The 18,808-nt window shown below is 38.5% G+C and overlaps 1 protein-coding gene across 2 annotated transcripts in view; it reads left to right on the forward strand.

Annotated features, from left to right (window-relative positions):
- Positions 1 to 18,808, forward strand: part of LOC134529123 (endothelin-converting enzyme homolog) — a 135,327-nt gene that overhangs the window by 55,848 nt on the left and 60,671 nt on the right. For both annotated transcript variants that reach the window (XM_063362876.1, XM_063362877.1), the window contains exons 2-3: positions 13,913 to 14,020; positions 16,576 to 16,735. In XM_063362876.1, the coding sequence (XP_063218946.1) occupies positions 13,913 to 14,020; positions 16,576 to 16,735 (268 nt within the window). The remainder of the gene's footprint in view (positions 1 to 13,912; positions 14,021 to 16,575; positions 16,736 to 18,808) is intronic.

Genomic DNA, 18,808 nt, shown 5'->3' on the forward strand with positions numbered 1-18,808 from the left:
CCTTTTCCTTGGAGTCTAACGAAGCCATCCTTCTTTTGCGATCGATAGTGAGCATCCCGCATCCCGCATAAAATAACTAAATATTATTTACCTGCAAGCAACATGTGGCGACATCTGTTGTTGAAAAGCAGAACTACATGCATAAAGTACTTTTGCATGAGATATATTAATTCTCGCTGATGAAATATGAAAAAATTTCTATTTAAGTATTGAATCTAATTTAAAACACTCAATTGGTATCTGGCATTATTCTCAGTAACTAATATGAATTCCGATTTGGGATCTGACGCTGTATCGAAAGAACATAGGTGTAAGTTTTGCAGTAAAGAGTTTATCTTGAGAAAGAATAAAAGACAACACGAGAAGAATGACTGTGTTAAAAATCCACTGCGCAATATGATAAGTTGTGTTCGATGTAGCAAGTCGTTTACGCGGAGAGAGACCCTAAAAAGACATGGCAGAACTTGTAGCGCCAAGTCTGCGTACAAGCTAGAGGACAACGATGAATCTACTAGCCTAAGGAAGAGTGATCTGCATTACGTCAATAATTTTCTTGGCTCTTCCGATCTCGACAAAGAACTTAAATTGAAGAAGGTTTATGATTTACGGAAGAATGAAGACAGTGGAAGAATCCTTAACGTGAAAAGTGAGAATATATTCCAGCCGAATTCAAGTAGATCTTTCCTACTTTGTAAAAATGATGGACTCCTAAAAAGGAAGCATTAAGACGATGAAGACACTTCAACATCATCAACATCGAATTATTACGGTAAATTGGGTGAAAACGATTCCTTCTACGGTGATTGTTACAGTGACTCTGAGGCTGTTGACAAAGACATAGACTATGATGAAGCACCTAAAGCTGCCAAGATCGAAGAATGTGGCGGTGTCCTGAGACCGAAACGATGGAAACGACGTGATATATTAAATAAATCTGATCAAGCTTGTGATGATCACCGTCTCCAACATGAAAGTTACCCTGAGGTTGGTGGTAAAACGGAAGACACCAGAGATCATAATATTTATTATAAAGGTGCAAAGAAGATGGTGGTAGAAGAGAATGATTACACATCATGGAAAGATCCAAACATATTGGTTGACCGGCTAAGACTTCTACATGGTTCGCTTTGTGCAGGAAACTATTCGTGCATCAAAGAAATATCCTTCATACTCAAGGAACTGAGGAATGCTGGCTACATACAATATTGACTTGTTTTACTTGCATTTGTATAATGTAAAGCAATAAAATAAATAATTTAAATTATAAGAATGTAATGTTTTTATTTCTTGTATTATGATTTCTTACTAAGACTTAGATCTCGTAACTTGTGCTTCCTTTTTGCCTTTTTTAGTTAATGGAGCTTCCAAATGTGCTTCCTTATTCGATGATGTATCCAAAATGTGCCGCCTTTTCGTTGGCGGTGCTTCCAAATGTGCTGCTTTTTCGTTGTCGGTGCTTCCAAATGTGCTGCCTTTTCGTTGTCGGGTGCTTTCAAATGTGCTGCCTTTTCGTTGTCGGTGCTTCCAAATGTGCTGCCTTTACGTTGTCGGTGCTTCCAAATGTGCTGCCTTTTCGTTGTCGGTGCTTCCAAATGTGCTGTCTTTTCGTAGTCGGTGCTTCCAAATGTGCTGCCTTTTCGTAGTCGGTGCTTCCAAATGTGCTGCCTTTTCGTTGTCGGTGCTTCCAAATGTGCTGCCTTTTCGTTGTCGGTGCTTCCAAATGTGCTGCCTTTTCGTTGTCTGTGCTTCCAAATGTGCTGCCTTTTCGTTGTCGGTGCTTCCAAATGTGCTGTCTTTTCGTAGTCGGTGCTTCCAAATGTGCTGCCTTTTCGTAGTCGGTGCTTCCAAATGTGCTGCCTTTTCGTTGTCGGTGCTTCCAAATGTGCTGCCTTTTCGTAGTCGGTGCTTCCAAATGTGCTGCCTTTTCGTTGTCGGTGCTTCCAAATGTGCTGCCTTTTCGTTGTCGGTGCTTCCAAATGTGCTGCCTTTTCGTTGTCGGTGCTTCCAAATGTGCTGCCTTTTCGTTGTCGGTGCTTCCAAATGTGCTGCCTTTTCGTTGTCGGTGCTTCCAAATGTGCTGCCTTTTCGTTGTCGGTGCTTCCAAATGTGCTGTCTTTTCGTTGATGGTCCTTCTATTTTTAATGTTGTTTTGACTCTAGTATTATTGTAAATGGTTCTTGATTTGACTAGCGTATTGTTCCATACGGTGCATGTATATATAAGCGAGCTCTAGACAACAGGATGCTTAGTTTGTTACTGACGTCGTCGGTGTAAGGATCACCTATTTTGTTTCTTCTGGTGCATTAATCACGTAATTACCTGTTCTTGCGAACTCTATGGCATCTTTACCGACTTTAACGACGAACTCGATGGAGGTTGTACCATCGACTGCGGGAACCATGACGTCAGCGTCGACGATGGTGGAGCAGATCCCGTTGGCAACGTCGATGTCAACACTGGAGGAGACTTCAACAGACGTGGTACCGCCAGCAGAAGAGACTTTAATGCCGCTAGTGCTGTCTGCACAGGGAAACTCGGCGAACGCTGGTTCGCCATCAATGGAGACTTCAATGGATGCTGATTTGACAACTAGCGAACATCGGTGCTGTTACTGCGACAAGATTTTCTCAAACAACAGCAATGCTCGACGACATGAGAATAGAGAATGTGCCAAGAACCTATATCGTAAAATGTTTGTTTGTGAGAAATGTCATAAGCAGTTTGCCAGAAAAGATAATATGAAAACGCACATGAAGGCATGCAAAGGTCCTGCTGTTCGGCAGAAAGTAAAGGTTTCGGCGCAACAACGATGCATTGATGTTCATAAGAGTATGCCTGGAGATGGTGCAACTGCGGCAACGTCAGTATCTGGATCGGGTCTGAAAGGTTCGTTTTCATCACCACGGTATCCTTGCAGCTACTGTGATACGTCGTTCGCATTTGCTCATGATGCACGAAGACATGAGCGGAGCAAATGCACGAAGAATCCATCTCGCATGAAGTTTCGATGTGATGAGTGTCATGAATGGTTTACTAGAATTGATAATTTGCGACGACATGCGAAAAACTGTAAAGGTGAAGTCCGTGTGCCTACTGCTGAACTACCTGCAGAAATTTCGACTCCTCGGTTTAGGTTGAAGGCTCGTGAGCGTACAAGCAAGAAAACCGATGTGCAGCAACCGATTGGTATGACGTCTGAACAGGAAAATAAACCTAAGACTGTGTTCGGCGCATTACAAGTGAACGATAATGGCTTCTACTTGACGCAGTCTGCATTTCGTGGAACGTTGAAAGACTACTATTATCTAAATACGTTCGGTGAGTCGAAGGACATTTGTAATTTTCTTGACGATATCAGACAGAAGATAATCAATCAGCTTACTGATGATGTAGCAACAAACGGACCTTTGAAATATAACTTGTGGCTGGACTGTATATATGGAAAGCCATATCCGTTCGATGACAAAGTGAAGAAGTGTGCATTCAAGACATCGGCTGCAGTAATTTACAGTTCTAACGATGTGAAGCAAACTGTTAAAAACGGTATCCAGAAACTCTGTCAAGAAGAGGTGGACTATGTCTGTAAAGGTTCTGGCTGGACTCTGTCTAGTATAAACCGATTGGAGCTAAGAATTAGTCATTTCACACCGCTGCGGAACTAAATGATTATAAGATTGCTGGCTTTCGCAAATGATCCTGTAGTAGAATAGAAATTATGTAATAAATATTATGTTTGTAAAAGAACTTGTGGTGTTTAATTCCCCGAACCTGTTACTATTGTGTTAAATTGAAGTTATATTTAATTTTTTTGCATCGTCCTAGATCGTACCAAGGACCTTAGTCGACCTAATCGAGCAGTATATAGATTACAAATTTATTTAATGAATTTTGGAATTTTTCCCGAATTTCTAGCTAAATAATTATGGATTTTCAAGATGGCGGCCAAATGACAAGATGTCGGGTGTCACAGCAATAATAAATGATTACTGCACTCTAGCGGATAAGAATTAAACTAACATGGCGTCAGCGCACTCTCGCCGACGATACACTGATGATGGCTTCCAGCAGACGAGGACAAGATGGCGGCCATGACGTCATACTACCTGACGATATATATATGCTTTGAAAAAAAAGTGGAGGGAGTCAGTATGCCTGCAGCCACCGCGGGGGAAGGATCGGTCGCCATTTTTATTTTTTTTGCACTCGTCGGGTTTGAACCGAGGACTCCGAGCTCCGTGTCGTAAATGTTCGTTTTTTAAATATTTTATTAAATTTTTTATTATTAAATTTTTTTATAATTTTTAAATTTTTTTCATTAAAATCGGATAATAAATTTAAAGATGGCGGCCGTAACGTAAATTGCAATGGTGACGTCATAATTCAAAATGGCCGATAACACAATGCCGGAATGTTCGAGAAAACGAAATGACGTCATCCAAGATGGTGGATCCAAGATGGCCGTCGGGGTCAAGGTCAAAGGTCAAGGTCACATCCTGATAGAGGCTTAACTGAGGCTTGAGTTAAGGATGCTTAAGCCTCTATCAGGACTATTCTAGCCGTTGGGATTTTTAAGGACTAAATCGGGAAAACTTCCTTCGAAACGGGAATTTTTCCCTCGAAAACGGGAAATTTTTTCTTAAAACGGGAAATTTTGAGTCATTTTGAGTCATTTTTGAGGAATTTTGAGGAATTTTTGCCGCCGTGACGTCACAAATCCAAGATGGCGGAGCCGGCTCTCGGCTCCACAGCCTGAAGCCTGTTTCCGGAAATACTATTGTATACTACTGTTGTAGTTCCAGTAATAACTATGGGCATTTATTTTTAAGTTTGCAAAGGATTTTGGATTTTATAAAGGACGCTACGATGTGGTTTTGATCAGTTCATAGGGGCATGTCATTGAGTCATGATGTATGAAATTTCAAAATTTGGCGGTAGTGGTGCCTTAAATGGCATAATGAGTCATGTATAAATTCTACCAGTGATGGCGATTGCAGTGTTGGTGGCAAGCTTATAAAATGTACTGGCTCGCCAAAGGAGGGAGAAGAAGCACACTCTAAAAAAAAATTTGTACTTTTACAAGGGAAATTCTTGGAAACCCTGTTGCCAAGGATATTTCTTGCAAAACTACAAGGCAGAGCCTTGCAAAATCACACATGTTACAAAAGCTCTGCCTTGTAGTTTTACAAGTAATATCCTTGGCAACAGGGTTTCCAAGGATTTTCCTTGTAAAATATACAAAAATTTCTTTCAGTGCAGTTAACAAAGTTTGTACAGATTGCATTTACGGAGACATCACACATGCATTGCACATTTTGAGTGATGAGATGACACTCATATTTAAGGTGTTTAACATGTTATTAACAGGTACTAGGGACATGCAAGTTGGTCTTATAAAATATTTACATAATACTGAAGTAAAAAAAGCTCTCTTTAGCTCAACTTAATTCGCACATGTATGAAATTCCTGAAAAATTAAATTTCGTTACACTCTTCTGTTGGAGAATAAACTAGTTTTTTTGAGGATACTGTGCACCATATAGTTTTGGCCGAGGTGAAAGTTATGCTACACGTAAAGATGAATGAAACGTTGCATAAAATAGGTTCCAGTAATGTTGATGTTACTAAAAGTCTATCTGAACTGGCACGTGGATGGCCTGAAGAATGGCATAAACAGATTAATATCTGTCAGCTGGAAACCTACTACCACTGCTGCTAGAAAACCTGTGACTCCGAAACAAAGCTCTACTTCCTTTTCAAACCCAGGCTCTCGGCCTACGAATCCAGGCGTTTAACAGTGTAGCATCTACTTGTGGTGTATAAAAACACTTCATTTTCCATGCAACCTTCAGCCATGTCTCTCGAAGCAGGTAAGATAGATCAAATTATTATAAATGTACGTGACAAGTATTTACTTGATAAAAGGGCACATCTTAAGTGTGATGCTATTAATGAAGCTATTTTTAAACCAATAACTAGAGACCGGAGAAATTCGCGAATTCATTTCGCGATAGGCTAAAATACAAATAGTTATACCTCAGTGCCGCCTCTGCTATTGGCTCACAACTCACCTGGATGACTCTGGGCCAATGAGAAACACCTGACCAAAGCTTTATCGAATCACAGGCTGCTACGATGGGACGTCTCACAAGACAGCAGCCAATGAGTGGGTGACATTTGACCGAGTGTACGTAGAACTATGGAATTAATCCTAGAGGTCATTGAACACGCGAATTTTTCCTGTCCCTACCAATAACTTTACGACTCGATAAGATTGGAATTGCTCCAACAGTAAACACTAACTAAAATTTGGTGAAACATGAGTTTAAAACACATGATCCTGAGGAAACTGTTTTAAAAGATTCTTTATTAACAGAAACTACAAGTGTTAATGAAGATGGCGATGTTAATTACAAACTTCGAAGGTGCATGATCGTGTTAAAGTCGTGGTTGTGTGTGGGTTAGGGATCGTCCATTAATCACGTGAGGCTCGAAAAGGGGGGGGGGGGGGGGGGGTCCGGGAAAAATCACGAAATATCACAAGGGGGAGGGGGGGTGTAGAGAGATATCACGTGTATTAATTTTTTCACGCGATTTATACTAAACCGAAAAGCGATGCGTGACCTTGACTCGCCGTAGCCAGGCAACAATATCCCCGCCCGCCGCAACATGAACCACCCGGCTCGGCTTGCCAGTCACCAGTAAGACCATTGAATATAAATATTCAATGATAAGACTGTGATTTTGGCGCCGAATACATGCGTAAATCACATATAAGCCTTTCCTTTATTATTTTTATGCCAGTGAGAATAAACCTGCAACCTTAATGTGTGTCTGAACATTTTTATCACTGTGCTTAATTTTCCAGAATTAAATTAGATTATACCTATATTTAAAGATAATGTTCTGAAATTTTTAAAAATATTTTGTACCAAAAAAATACACGTGATTTATTGGGGGGGGGGGGGGGGGGGTAATTCTGAAACCTCACCACAAATCACTAGGGGGGAGGGGGGGTTAAAAATTTTCTAAAAAAACATCGCGTGATTAATGGACGACCCCTTACATCTAAGATTCCTTAGGCGAAGTAGCTCAGGCATACCTTGACATGTTATTTATAAACATAATAAAAATGGTACATGGGTGGAAATAAAGTATTTTTTCTAGCCGAATCCGGGGTTGTTTGAACTACTTTATTCGAGATAGCCTAAAATGGCTTCGGATGCAGCTTTAAGGGGATTGGTGCACCAGCATCGTATTATAAAAAACAATATATTTGTTAATGATTCAGCTGCTAGAGAAGATTTGAACCATTCTGGTGTAAAATTTATTTTTTTATTTTTTTATTTTAATTAAGTTATTGCTGATTTTCGGGAATTTTTGAAATTCAAGCTTTATTAAAAAACTATAAAGAATTCAGTGGTAAAACTTTCGCAGATAAATTTTCAGACACGGGAGATATGACTGTGACCATTATTTAATCTGTAATCATTATTAATTTAACGTATTTACAATATGAATTTTAATAAATGAGCTGCTACGAAATTGCGTGATATTCATTTGCGAATTTAATAACATTCGCGTTTTCATTTGTAATTCAAACGCCTACATATCTGTCGGCTGAATGATTGACTTTATTTTAGTCTTTAGCTTATTGCAGTCGGACCTAAAGTAAAAACGTAGCTGTAGAAGTTTGAGCAGCGTGCAAGCTCGGATACGAGGAATTATGGAGCGCGCTGGATGGTAGTGACACCTTGCGACAGTTTCCCCAACTTGTTGCAGCCCGTTCCCACCCTGCCACAGCTGTCTGCTGTTTACGAAGGGGAGACGGGATTTCGCGTGAAACTGATATGAAGGTCAACGTATTCATTTTCAGTAGATAAGAGAACGTGTTTGGTCTAGCTCGGCGTATAATTGAATGGTTATTCTCTGTTATTATTGAGCACAGTGATTTAGCTAGATGTTTTTTGTTGTAAGCGTGAGATTTATTCAGGAATAAAATGCCGAAGAAGCAGAGTACACAAAAGAACAAAACTATCGAAAGCCATTAGAGCGCTTAGAAAAAAGAATAAAGAAAGATAAGATATTATTTTATTATAGCTTTTTTTACCATACATTTATTTTTCAGAGTTGCGTATGGACAACGCGATGGACGCGATGCGACAACAAAAAGATGTGTAAAATTGTAAACATGTTTTTTTTTTCAGCAATGCGTGAACCATTCATAAACTATACTCAACATGTATCCGTATAATTACGTTTGAATTTTTTTTATGAGAGGCATCAATGTTAACAAGTTTATTAAGCCACAATAGACTTTTTTCAGAAAAATAAGTGTAGCAGAAAACACTCAACATAGTCTCACACAAAATCAGTTTACATGAATGCAGTTTTAAGAAGTAAGCTACGTAAATAATAGTTACACATTATTTAATATCTGCTGGTAACGTTTCCAAAGTATCAGCTTCGCCTTCATTCACGAACAATATTCGTGAGCTTATTTATTTATTTTGCTGGCGTTTCGTTGGTGACTGTTAGGACTGCAAAATTAGTAAACATTTTTCACCCTATCCTGAGTTAAATCTAAGTGTGCGCGGTTAGATGAGGACCTTTACACTCTACTCATGCGGGGTATTAACCATGCGCGTAAGGGCGCGTTGCCAATGACCTGTAGGATAGTCTCAACAATCCTCTACGGACTCGAAAAATGTCACCTGCTCATTGGCTACTTGACTTGTGACAACTGTTTGTTGTAATGCCTGTAATTCATCGTTGATTTTGTTGAGGAGTTTTCAGTGATTCAGAGCCTCCCATTTAACTGTGGCCGAATTGAAGAAGCAGTACAAATGTTACATGCTTGAATTCATAGCGAATGGAAACCACAAATATTTACTGATGTAGTGGTTGGTAAAAAAAAAAAAAATATTATTCGTATCGCGTCCATCGCTTCGCGCCATGTTGGCTACTATATTATATGGATTTACAAAATATAACGATTCATTTACGACACTTAAAGTGTGTAGGATTTTAAGAATTCACTTGAATTAATATTTAAGAACATATTTCAGGATAACTTGTGAAGACGCTCGTACAGACGGCACCGGTTGTGATGACTCATTGTTACCAGAGCAGGGGCCATCTCGTGTAAACGAAGTGGCATGTGAAACCTCAACACAACTCGAAAATCACTAAGTGTTACATTGAAATGTGTCCGCTACAAATGTTCAGGAATTATAATTTTGAAATCGAGTATAAATATTCCTGCAATTAGCATTAGGTATATTTTAATAGACATTGAAAGCGAATCATTAAGTAGCTTCAAAATCCAAATACCAGAATACAGATAGTCTGTAACAAAACAGACCTCACCGACTAGATATGGTCCAGATTGTTAATACTAACACATTTGAAAAAACTGACTAGTTACTGAATATGTTGAAATTTTGTAAACCTGTTACTTTAGATGATTGGTGATGTAATAATGTCTCTTGGAAACTACATAAGATTTTAACTGCTTTTATTTCTCCATAAATTCGCAAATCACCATGGTGGCCATTTTACGATCACGATTTAGTTCTTAAATTTTAAATTAGTTTATTTGTTGAGAGCCTGGTACAATTTGTCTGACCACTAAAGCGATCCGAGCCGCGTATTGTATACTACTGCGAGGTTGTCGAAGTAGGCTCGGGTCGGGACGAATTTCGCTGTTAAGAAACAAAAATTTTTAATACATGGAAAACTATCCCAAAGCAAAAATTTTGTACAGTAGTAGAATGAACATTTCTTAGTAACACGTCAAACGTTTACCGATGAAACCTTGTGATCACACCAATAATGAGCAGTTGAGTCCTTAATGATAATTTCTACAATGATCCACAAAAATGTTTCGTAAATTTAATAACTTTAATACTTTTTTAACTCGGTTCTCATTATGGCACCAATGTAATATAAAAGAATGTCCTACATGGTAATTGTGATAAACACCTCAAAGTTTAAACGTCATATTATTAAATTGGTAATTTTAATCATAAAAGGTAAGAAAAAAATATTTTTTTATAGAAATTTGACTACATGTTACATAAATTAAATATGTTGAGCGTAGCGTCAAAATCACTTCATAAATATTGTCTGTGTGTGTGTGTGTGTTTTTTAAGGTTTAAATGTGTATATTTTGAGTGTCTGGTACAATAGTCTGACCACTGATGTATTTCAAGCTGTGTAGTGTGTGTGCAGCAGTATTAAAGTCGCTCGTGCTGGGACGTTTTTTGCTCCAGCAAACTAAGGTTTTTAATGTATGGTAATTCCAGACTGAATTTTACTCTGAAATAATAAAAGTTTCCTAACTACAAGTGATTTTTGCTGCAAACGTAGATAAAAATCTTCCAGGATGCGATTTGCTTAGGTAAAAATGTTAGTATGATCAACTCTTTAATTTCTAAATTATAAATAATTAACAACAATAGAACTTCCCAGAAAGTTGTGATAAACTGACGATATTGCGCGAGTAGCAGACCCGTACGTGACTACAGAGAAAGGCTATTTTCCTTGACCGTTAGGATTTCTGGGACAAACACCCTCTCACAGCTAGGGTCATAAAATACTGTCAAACTCTTGCAAAAACATCCACCACCGGTCTTTGCCACTAGCAATTCAACGAAGTCAGCTAGGCGCAGCACTCCAATAAATTAACTTAGAAAAAAAATACTAAGTATTTAATTTTATCAATACATTTTACAACACAACTTATGTTTTATTTATTTTCTGGAAAAAATAATATCATATGAATTATGTTATAAAAGTGACAAAACTCAATAAGTACATTTACGGTGTATGGTTTTCTTCAATTGTTATGTAGTAAACTAATTTTATACAATTAAATATATATATTTTATAATATAGGCTACATTAAAATTTTGCATAGTTCTGATCGAAAATAATATAATGTATTAGAAATAAAAAAATAATTATATTTTTTGGTTTTAAAGTCATTTTTAATAATAAAATTTTTGTAACAAAATACGAACACACATATATAAAACCAGAGGTCCTCTAGAATTTTGATTTACAAGTTCCAAGGAGAAATTGTTTATTGTTAATTTTATTGTATCAAAAATCATTCATATAAGAAAAAAGAATATGTATATCTCAATAGATGTAACATGAATACACCATATCATATGCATTAAATATATTTTAAGTAATCCCTAAATAAGACTAAGTTTATTGAGTGTCGCAGTACGCAGCGTGTTTCAAAGCCCGCCGGCCGTTAAAGATCAGTACGGCCGCAGTACACTGCAACGCTCGGGCAGCTTTAATGAGGCAAATAATTATGCTAGACTCTTTATAAATATACTATCTTAAAGCTAAAAGTATAATCAAAAACATTTATTTAGACATTTTTTCGCATTGGGCTCTTCAAATCGGTGAAAATCGTATTTTTATCTGGGTGGCAAAGATAAAAAAATATATGTCGTGAATTAATCGCTTTATATCATATCTTAAATATTAAAAATTTAATTTTTTTCTAACATTAATGGGTGTATTACAGTTTCTAGATTATTTTGGTAAGTTTACGGACAGTCAAAATTAAAAACTGTATAAATGGGTAGCATTTTAATGGACTGATGCAAGTTGCTGTCACCTAGGACTTAAATGCAAATTTTCGGTGATAACGTACAAGGTATACAGCGGTAAACTTTCTGTATGTTATTAAGCATAGTCAACTCTACCACAGTACAAAAATTCAGCTTTGGACAAATTTTTCACAGGTTTGTGCAATTTTAAGTCTTGGTTTCCTGGAGTAACACGAAAGTCTACGCGGGGTAGGGCGGCTACCTGATCCGAGAATGAAGGTCCGAGAATGAAGGATAGGGCGAGATGGGAAGCGAAGATAAGAGCTGGTTATCACGGTTCGCTTTCCGTCCGTGTTGGAGAGAGAGAGAGAGAGAGAGAGAGAGAGAGAGAGAGAGAGAGAGAGAGAGAAAGGCGATATTGTGGAAGACCTTCGAAAGATTCCCGCTAGATGGCAGGCCTCAGAGCTGCAACCTTCGACAACCTCCCCTCACAGAAGCTCTCTCGCCACTAACTCGCCAAATCTAACCCGCTAGCTTATATACGTGCTGGCTGGCCTTACAGTAGTAATAAACAAGCATTTATGAAACACTTAAGCTCATTTCCAACAAATTCTGACGAATGACTGTTTTTTGTCCTGCACCAATCCCCTTAAAGCTGTCGTCTACTAGTGCTGCTGGTGTTTACTGATGCATTTTATAGATAAAATTATACTTCAAGCGGACAGTATTAAAGTGTCACACATCACAAATTCAGTATTATAAAGGGTTTGTTGCCAAACCTTGGCACACCTAAAGGCAGCAAATTGATACAATAATTTGATTTTCTGTGTTTTGGAATGACCCAAATTAACTTGTGACTTGATTGAAGGTGTTGATGGGTTCCCGAACATCTGGGACTACTTCGCATACTAACGGGATACTCTTCATTGTGAAGGAACTGAAGGAAGCTGGGAACATACGATGAACAAAATTTGAATCATACACGAACTTCATGCTCCAGCTAGGTGGAACTACCTTCATCACAAAGTCATAGTAGGGCCTTGATGATTTATTCCTGGCATACTTGGTTGAGATGATACCATATTATCGAATAAACACAGGCTTCAATACACATTGATGGTCATTGATGTGTAAGTTTGCTTGGACCAGGCCTGAGAAAACAAAGAAAGTGGCTGATGATTCCAAGGTCATTGCAGATGTTTTACGTGGCAGACGTGTACTAGCGAAACTGAAAACGGATCGCGACAAGGAATTCTACAATGCGATCTTCAAGGGATTGATGAAGTGGAATGACATCACTCACTACGCTACATTTAGTAATGTCAAAGCTTCCATAGTAGAGAGGTTTAACAGAACTTTGCGCAATAAGATGTGGCGTTAGTTCACGGTTAATGGAAATTATATCTCGCAGAACTTTATTCAAGAGTACAATTATACAGTACACTCTACCATGCACATGAAGCCCAAAGACTTAAAGGACGATAGCCTGCTTCGGACGGTTTTTCCTTAAACTAAGAAGAAATGCAAAGGCGTAAAGCTAACATTGGTACCATTGTGCAATCTTCAAGCAGAAAGGTGTCTTCGAGAAAGGTTTTACTGTGTGTGAACTGGAGTCTCGAACTTTTCCTTGTGACCTATATTCGTGAATCGGAGTCCAGAACCTACTACCTCAAAGATACGGACCCCATGCCTATTCGCAGCAGCTTCTGTGCTGAATAATATAATAATCACGAACAATTAGTTATAGAAATAAACTGAAATCAAATCAATGCCAATAAATTGTTAATTTGAAATGACAAAATTGGACAAATAAATCAAATTTTTTAAATTGCTGCTTTTAAAAAGCCCGCCTTAACTTGTTTGATATTATAGAAGATTTTCTCGCACGGTGGTTGGCCGGTTCTTGCACGCTCGGCTCAGGTGAAACGTGACAATTGTTCGTGCGTGCAGCCGGCTTTCATCGTTTTATAAGACGTTATCACGTCACAAATGACTACACATAATAGAAGAAACATGAGTACAAAATAATTATGAAACATTCAGAAAACATCAACATAAAACATTCTCAGTCACAATACCTGCCACGCCTGTGCACATAGCATGTCTGGCTAATTTGGTGAGAGGGGTGGGTGGGTGGAGAAATACATTATTGTAACCCAGTAAGGATTACAAATATTTTTTCCAAAATAACTTGTCGGTGCCCTTACGTGTTATGTAGCTTATGGTGCTTTGATTTTCTTATTTTGTCTTCACTTGCTTTAATTTAATTTTGAAACCTATAAGGGAGGAGTCCGGACCCCTGGCTACATCCCTGTGACCTGTGACCTTGTGACCTGTTGCAGATAACCATGTACAAACAGGCAGAGTTCGAAGATGATAGCAGCAGTGTGGGTTCCGTCCAACTGGCGGAGGGGGTGTCCGCCACCAGCACGCACATCCGCTACCACACGGTGAGTCGCCGCGCGCGTTTCAAGCGAAACTTCACTGGCAGACGAACAGGACGTTTGCAGGGCGCTCAAATATTTGAGACAAGTGTACATGTGTACAGGCGTACAGGCGAGTGAGCAGGCATGCACGTGCACAAGTATGAAAGTGCACAAGAATGTACATTCACAAGTATGCATGTGCAAAAGTATGCGAGTGCACAAGTATGCAAGTTCACACGTATGCATGTGCACTAGTGTGCAAGTGCACACGTATACATGTGCACTAGCATGAAAGTGCACAAGTATGCAAGTGCACAAGTAAACACGTGCACAAGTATGCAAGTGCACAAGTATGCATGTGCACTAGTATGCAAGTGCACAATAATGTATATTCACAAGTGTGCATGTGCACAAGTATGCATGTGCACAAGTATGCGAGTGCACAAGTATGCAAGTGCACACGTATGCATGTGCACAAGTATGCAAGTGCACAATAATGTACATTCACAAGTATGTATGTGCACAAGTATTTTGGCACGTGAATTATGAGGCTGTTTTGTATCGCCGTTTAACGCATTTTCCAACCAAATGCAGCTATTTGATTGGCTGAACGGAAAGCAGGCGGGAGTTATAGACAGAAAGAGGGTGGTTATTACATGCTTTACATTAGCTTCACCTGTATGTTTGTCTGTCCGTCTGTAACTCTTTCGACTAAGAGTGAGTGATCACTGTAAAATGTTCACTATTTTCATTACGTTCGTTAGCCGAGCGGTCTAAGGCGCGCGACTTCTGTGACGTCAGCTTTCGGATTCAGCGATCGTTGTTTCTACTCCCGGCCACGCCGAAAAAAAAGGGGTGTTTTTTTTCCGGTAAATTCTAAGATTATATCCATACATTTAACTGTAAATGATTCGGAGAGACTTTACCATTTCTTTGTGACGTTGCAACTCCAAATAGTTATCTCAGATGGTAATAGGTAGTGTCGGTAACTCATTTCCCTATGATAATTATACATAAATATAGTTTAAAAAACTAAAAAAACATGCTTTTAAAGAATATCAAACTAAAAAGTTAAAAATAAATATAGTTTAAAAAACTAAAAAAACATGCTTTTAAAGAATATCAAACTAAAAAGTTAAAAATAAATATAGTTTAAAAAACTAAAGAAACATGCTTTTAAAGATTATCAAACTAAAAAGTAAAAAATAATTTTAAAATTTAATTTATGACAATAGTATATAAGCAATACTAGTATAAATGAGAAAAAAGCATGGGGCGCTTAATATACAAAAAATATGGCACAAAGCGCCTCAAGCTTTTTTCTCATTTATACTAGTATTGCTTATATACTATTGTCATAAATTAAATTTTAAAATAATTTTTTACTTTTTAGTTTGATAATCTTTAAAAGCATGTTTCTTTAGTTTTTTAAACTATATTTTTTTTCACGTCTGTTCCCTTCGATTTGGCAGCGGGGTAGCACTGGCTTACGATTTTCCACCAGAAATGTCAAATTCAGATGCATTTGTTTACAGTGTATACTTGACATATTTTGTTTAAATGATTTAATTCTAAGAAGCAATGAGATGCGGAAAATATCAAAACCCACCGGTAATGAAATATCGTGCACCAATTGCTTGGAATATTTACCAAACAATCGATACGTCTTTTGATAACCACAACGATGTACCAACTGCGTTTTTCATTACAGTTGCGTTTACTGTAAGAATCGTTTGTTAATGGAACATAAATAATCATGTAAAATTACATATACCTGTAAATTCGTACAAGTAGGTACATGAAAGCAACTGTATCGCTACAAAAAAAAAATTCACAGTAATACTGGGTTCGGATTCTTTCCAGGCATGTTTGCTTTGTGTTGTTCCAGTACCTACAACAATTAAAGTAATTTGTAAACCACTCCCTGAATAGCTTTCTAATATTCACTGCTCATATTAATAAGCACAAAAAAAAATCAAATTCCAGTTGCTGAAAATTCTGTTATCTTTTCTATGGCAATAATAAAAATATGCTTGTATAAAAAGTCAATAAAATTTTTGAATCATACACCAATTTTCGTAGGTACAGCAAGAAATATTCAGCATTGTTTCCAAAAGCATATTTAATGTATGGAGGAGTGCCACAATCAAAATGTTTCAAGTAACATTTTAAAACATTTAGAGCAAAACACATGTACACAAAGTGGTATTTTAAGTTTAATTTTACATGTCATATGCAAAGTAGCCTACTTTTTCATTGTTAGAGAAGATTTACAAGCCTTAACTGCACCAAATATAAATTAATATAATAATAAATATTATAATACATAATAATATAATGAATTAATATAATAACATAATTAGTATAAAATAAATATATATAATTTTGTTTCCAGGAATGGCCCGTAGGACGTTGCAAAATAACTACATATAACCATTTGTCATGTGGTGTCGCGAACTATATCTTAGCAACTGGTTTCCTAAGGAGTTCTTGTGTAAAAGAAGGAAACAGTTATTTTCTCCCTGTGTTGGCAAGCACGGAGCTGGTGCTGAGTGTCTGGGTGCTGGTGCACGTTGCAGGGCACGACGCTGTGGAAGGCCCGCACGCTGCTGGAGAAGGGCCTGCTGGTGCTGGCCGCACTGCTGGCCCTCGTGGTCTTCATCCTGGGCACGCTGCTCAGTGTCACCAGCAAGCAAGTCAGCCTGCTGCGGGTGCAGCACGTGGACGGCCGCGGCCCAGGTACCTCCCGGCGGTCCGCCCGCGCCTCCCGGTGCTGCCATCATGCCATCAACATCGCGTCCATTCCCAACGCTTTGGGCTATTTATTTTTCACGAAAATATTTGTAGTAATGTCTGTTTCTGTGAGCCAATAGCTAGGGACCGGAAAAATTCGCGGGTTCAATGACCTCCAGGATGAACTCCATAGTTCTACGTACACTCGGTCAAATGCCACCCACTCATTGGCTGCTGTCTTGTGAGACGTTCCAGCGTAGAAGCCTGTGATTCGATAAAGCTTTGGTTGGGTGTTTCTCATTGGCCCAGAGTCATCCGGGTGAGTTGTGAACCAATAACAGAGGCAGCACTGAGGTATAACGATTTGTATTTTAGCCTATCGCGAAATGAATTCGCGAATTTTCCGGTCTCTACCAATAGCAGAATCGACGCAAGGGCACAGGTCTCTTGATTGACGAAGAACAAGATGGGTTCGCCCATCGGTTCAGACTTGCAAAAAATAGGGAGAATATTAAACGGTATACCGCCCCTTGTGAAAAAACAAAAGTCAAACATTTCGGGAGTCCACTTGAGCGTCACGGTCTGGATGTCCCGCGGGACTTTCGGGACTTGACCTGATCGTGCCGTGACTCGATCGGACCTCCTTAGCCGCGTTCCGTCGACGCTGATTGGACAGCGACTCGGCCGCGAGATGACACGACCCTTACCGCCAGTGCGAATCTATCTCGTAAGTCCTCTCCCCTTCACGACGAGGGTAAGCAAAGTAGACTCGAACCGCATCCAAATCTTCTTCACGTTGATGATTTAACTACAGTGCTCTTGAAATGTTCTTGGCGACTTTGGGCCAGTTGGAAACAAGGGAAGATTTGGTTACCCAGTAGGATGCATGAAAATTTCCCTTGGAAAAATGACACCCTTGCACAATAAGAGGGATAGTTGCGCCCTCCTTAAGTAAGTATGGGAAAATTGTGCCCTGTGATGTTGCTGGTTTTGTTCCGTTTGACTCACTCTAGGTGGCCTTAAATGTACAACCAATTTTTTAAGTAAAGCATTATTTACCGGAATGCAACCCATAAATAATCATTAGTGATTTTGAATATGCCTGCTATTTTTACTGTTGAAACTTACCATTTTACACCACAATGAGACGCAACTTTCACTTCAGTCAGTGTCTATTGCAAAAGGTCTGAATTGCTGCATGTCTGTGTGGAGCTGGAAAGAAATTCGCCACACGTGATTGTCTTCTGTGCCATATCCAATATAAAGGTGTGTGGCCCCTTTTTCTTCATCGAGAAGACGGTTACAGGTTCTGAGTACCTGGCAATGTTGCAGTTGTGGTTATTGCCATGTGATTAATGCTTGTGTGGTTATTTTAAGGACGAAGTTAGGCTAACTCTGTATATTACATTCAAAGGGCATCTCCAGCTTCTAAAGTGAGAATAATTACTATAGATTTTACATACGTTGGAATTATCAAACATTATAAACAGCAAAATAAAAAAATATTGTTAAATCACTTGACTATCGTCAATCTCAGATATGTGTAACATGGCATGAGTTCAAATTTTGTTTAGTTAAAGTCCAAAATGTCTTATGTGACAAATAAATCGCTTTACTCTGGGCGCAGTTATATTATATATCGATCGCTGTTTTTGTTCTTGTGAGGGGGTAATTATCAAATTTTCTAAGTGCAGGCGCAATTTTTCCGAAACTCCCCAATCACGTGTAACCCTCCAAAGTATGTGAACTTGTTCAGGGGCGTTCTCAGGGGGGCGGATGAAGTCTTACATATCCCCCAGAATCTTAAAAAATCCTAAAATAATCTAAAATTCCGACTAACAAAAGGAAATAATTTTAATGCAAACAGCAGGTAAAGAGGTTCTACCAGCTCCCCCCCCCCCCAATCCTACCCAACATTCGTAAAGAAATTCAGCATATACTCCTGACATTGGAATAAACCAATGAGCACTTTAAAAAGGCTTGATTTTGTATGGGCAAGTTAAGTCTAGCCTGGAGTGAAATTAATCCACGAAATAATCTTGGCCGGAGTAGTAAACTGAAAATAAACTTCAGTGAAAT

The sequence above is a fragment of the Bacillus rossius genome, chromosome 2, assembly GCF_032445375.1.
Source record: "Bacillus rossius redtenbacheri isolate Brsri chromosome 2, Brsri_v3, whole genome shotgun sequence".
NCBI lineage: Eukaryota > Metazoa > Arthropoda > Insecta > Phasmatodea > Bacillidae > Bacillus > Bacillus rossius.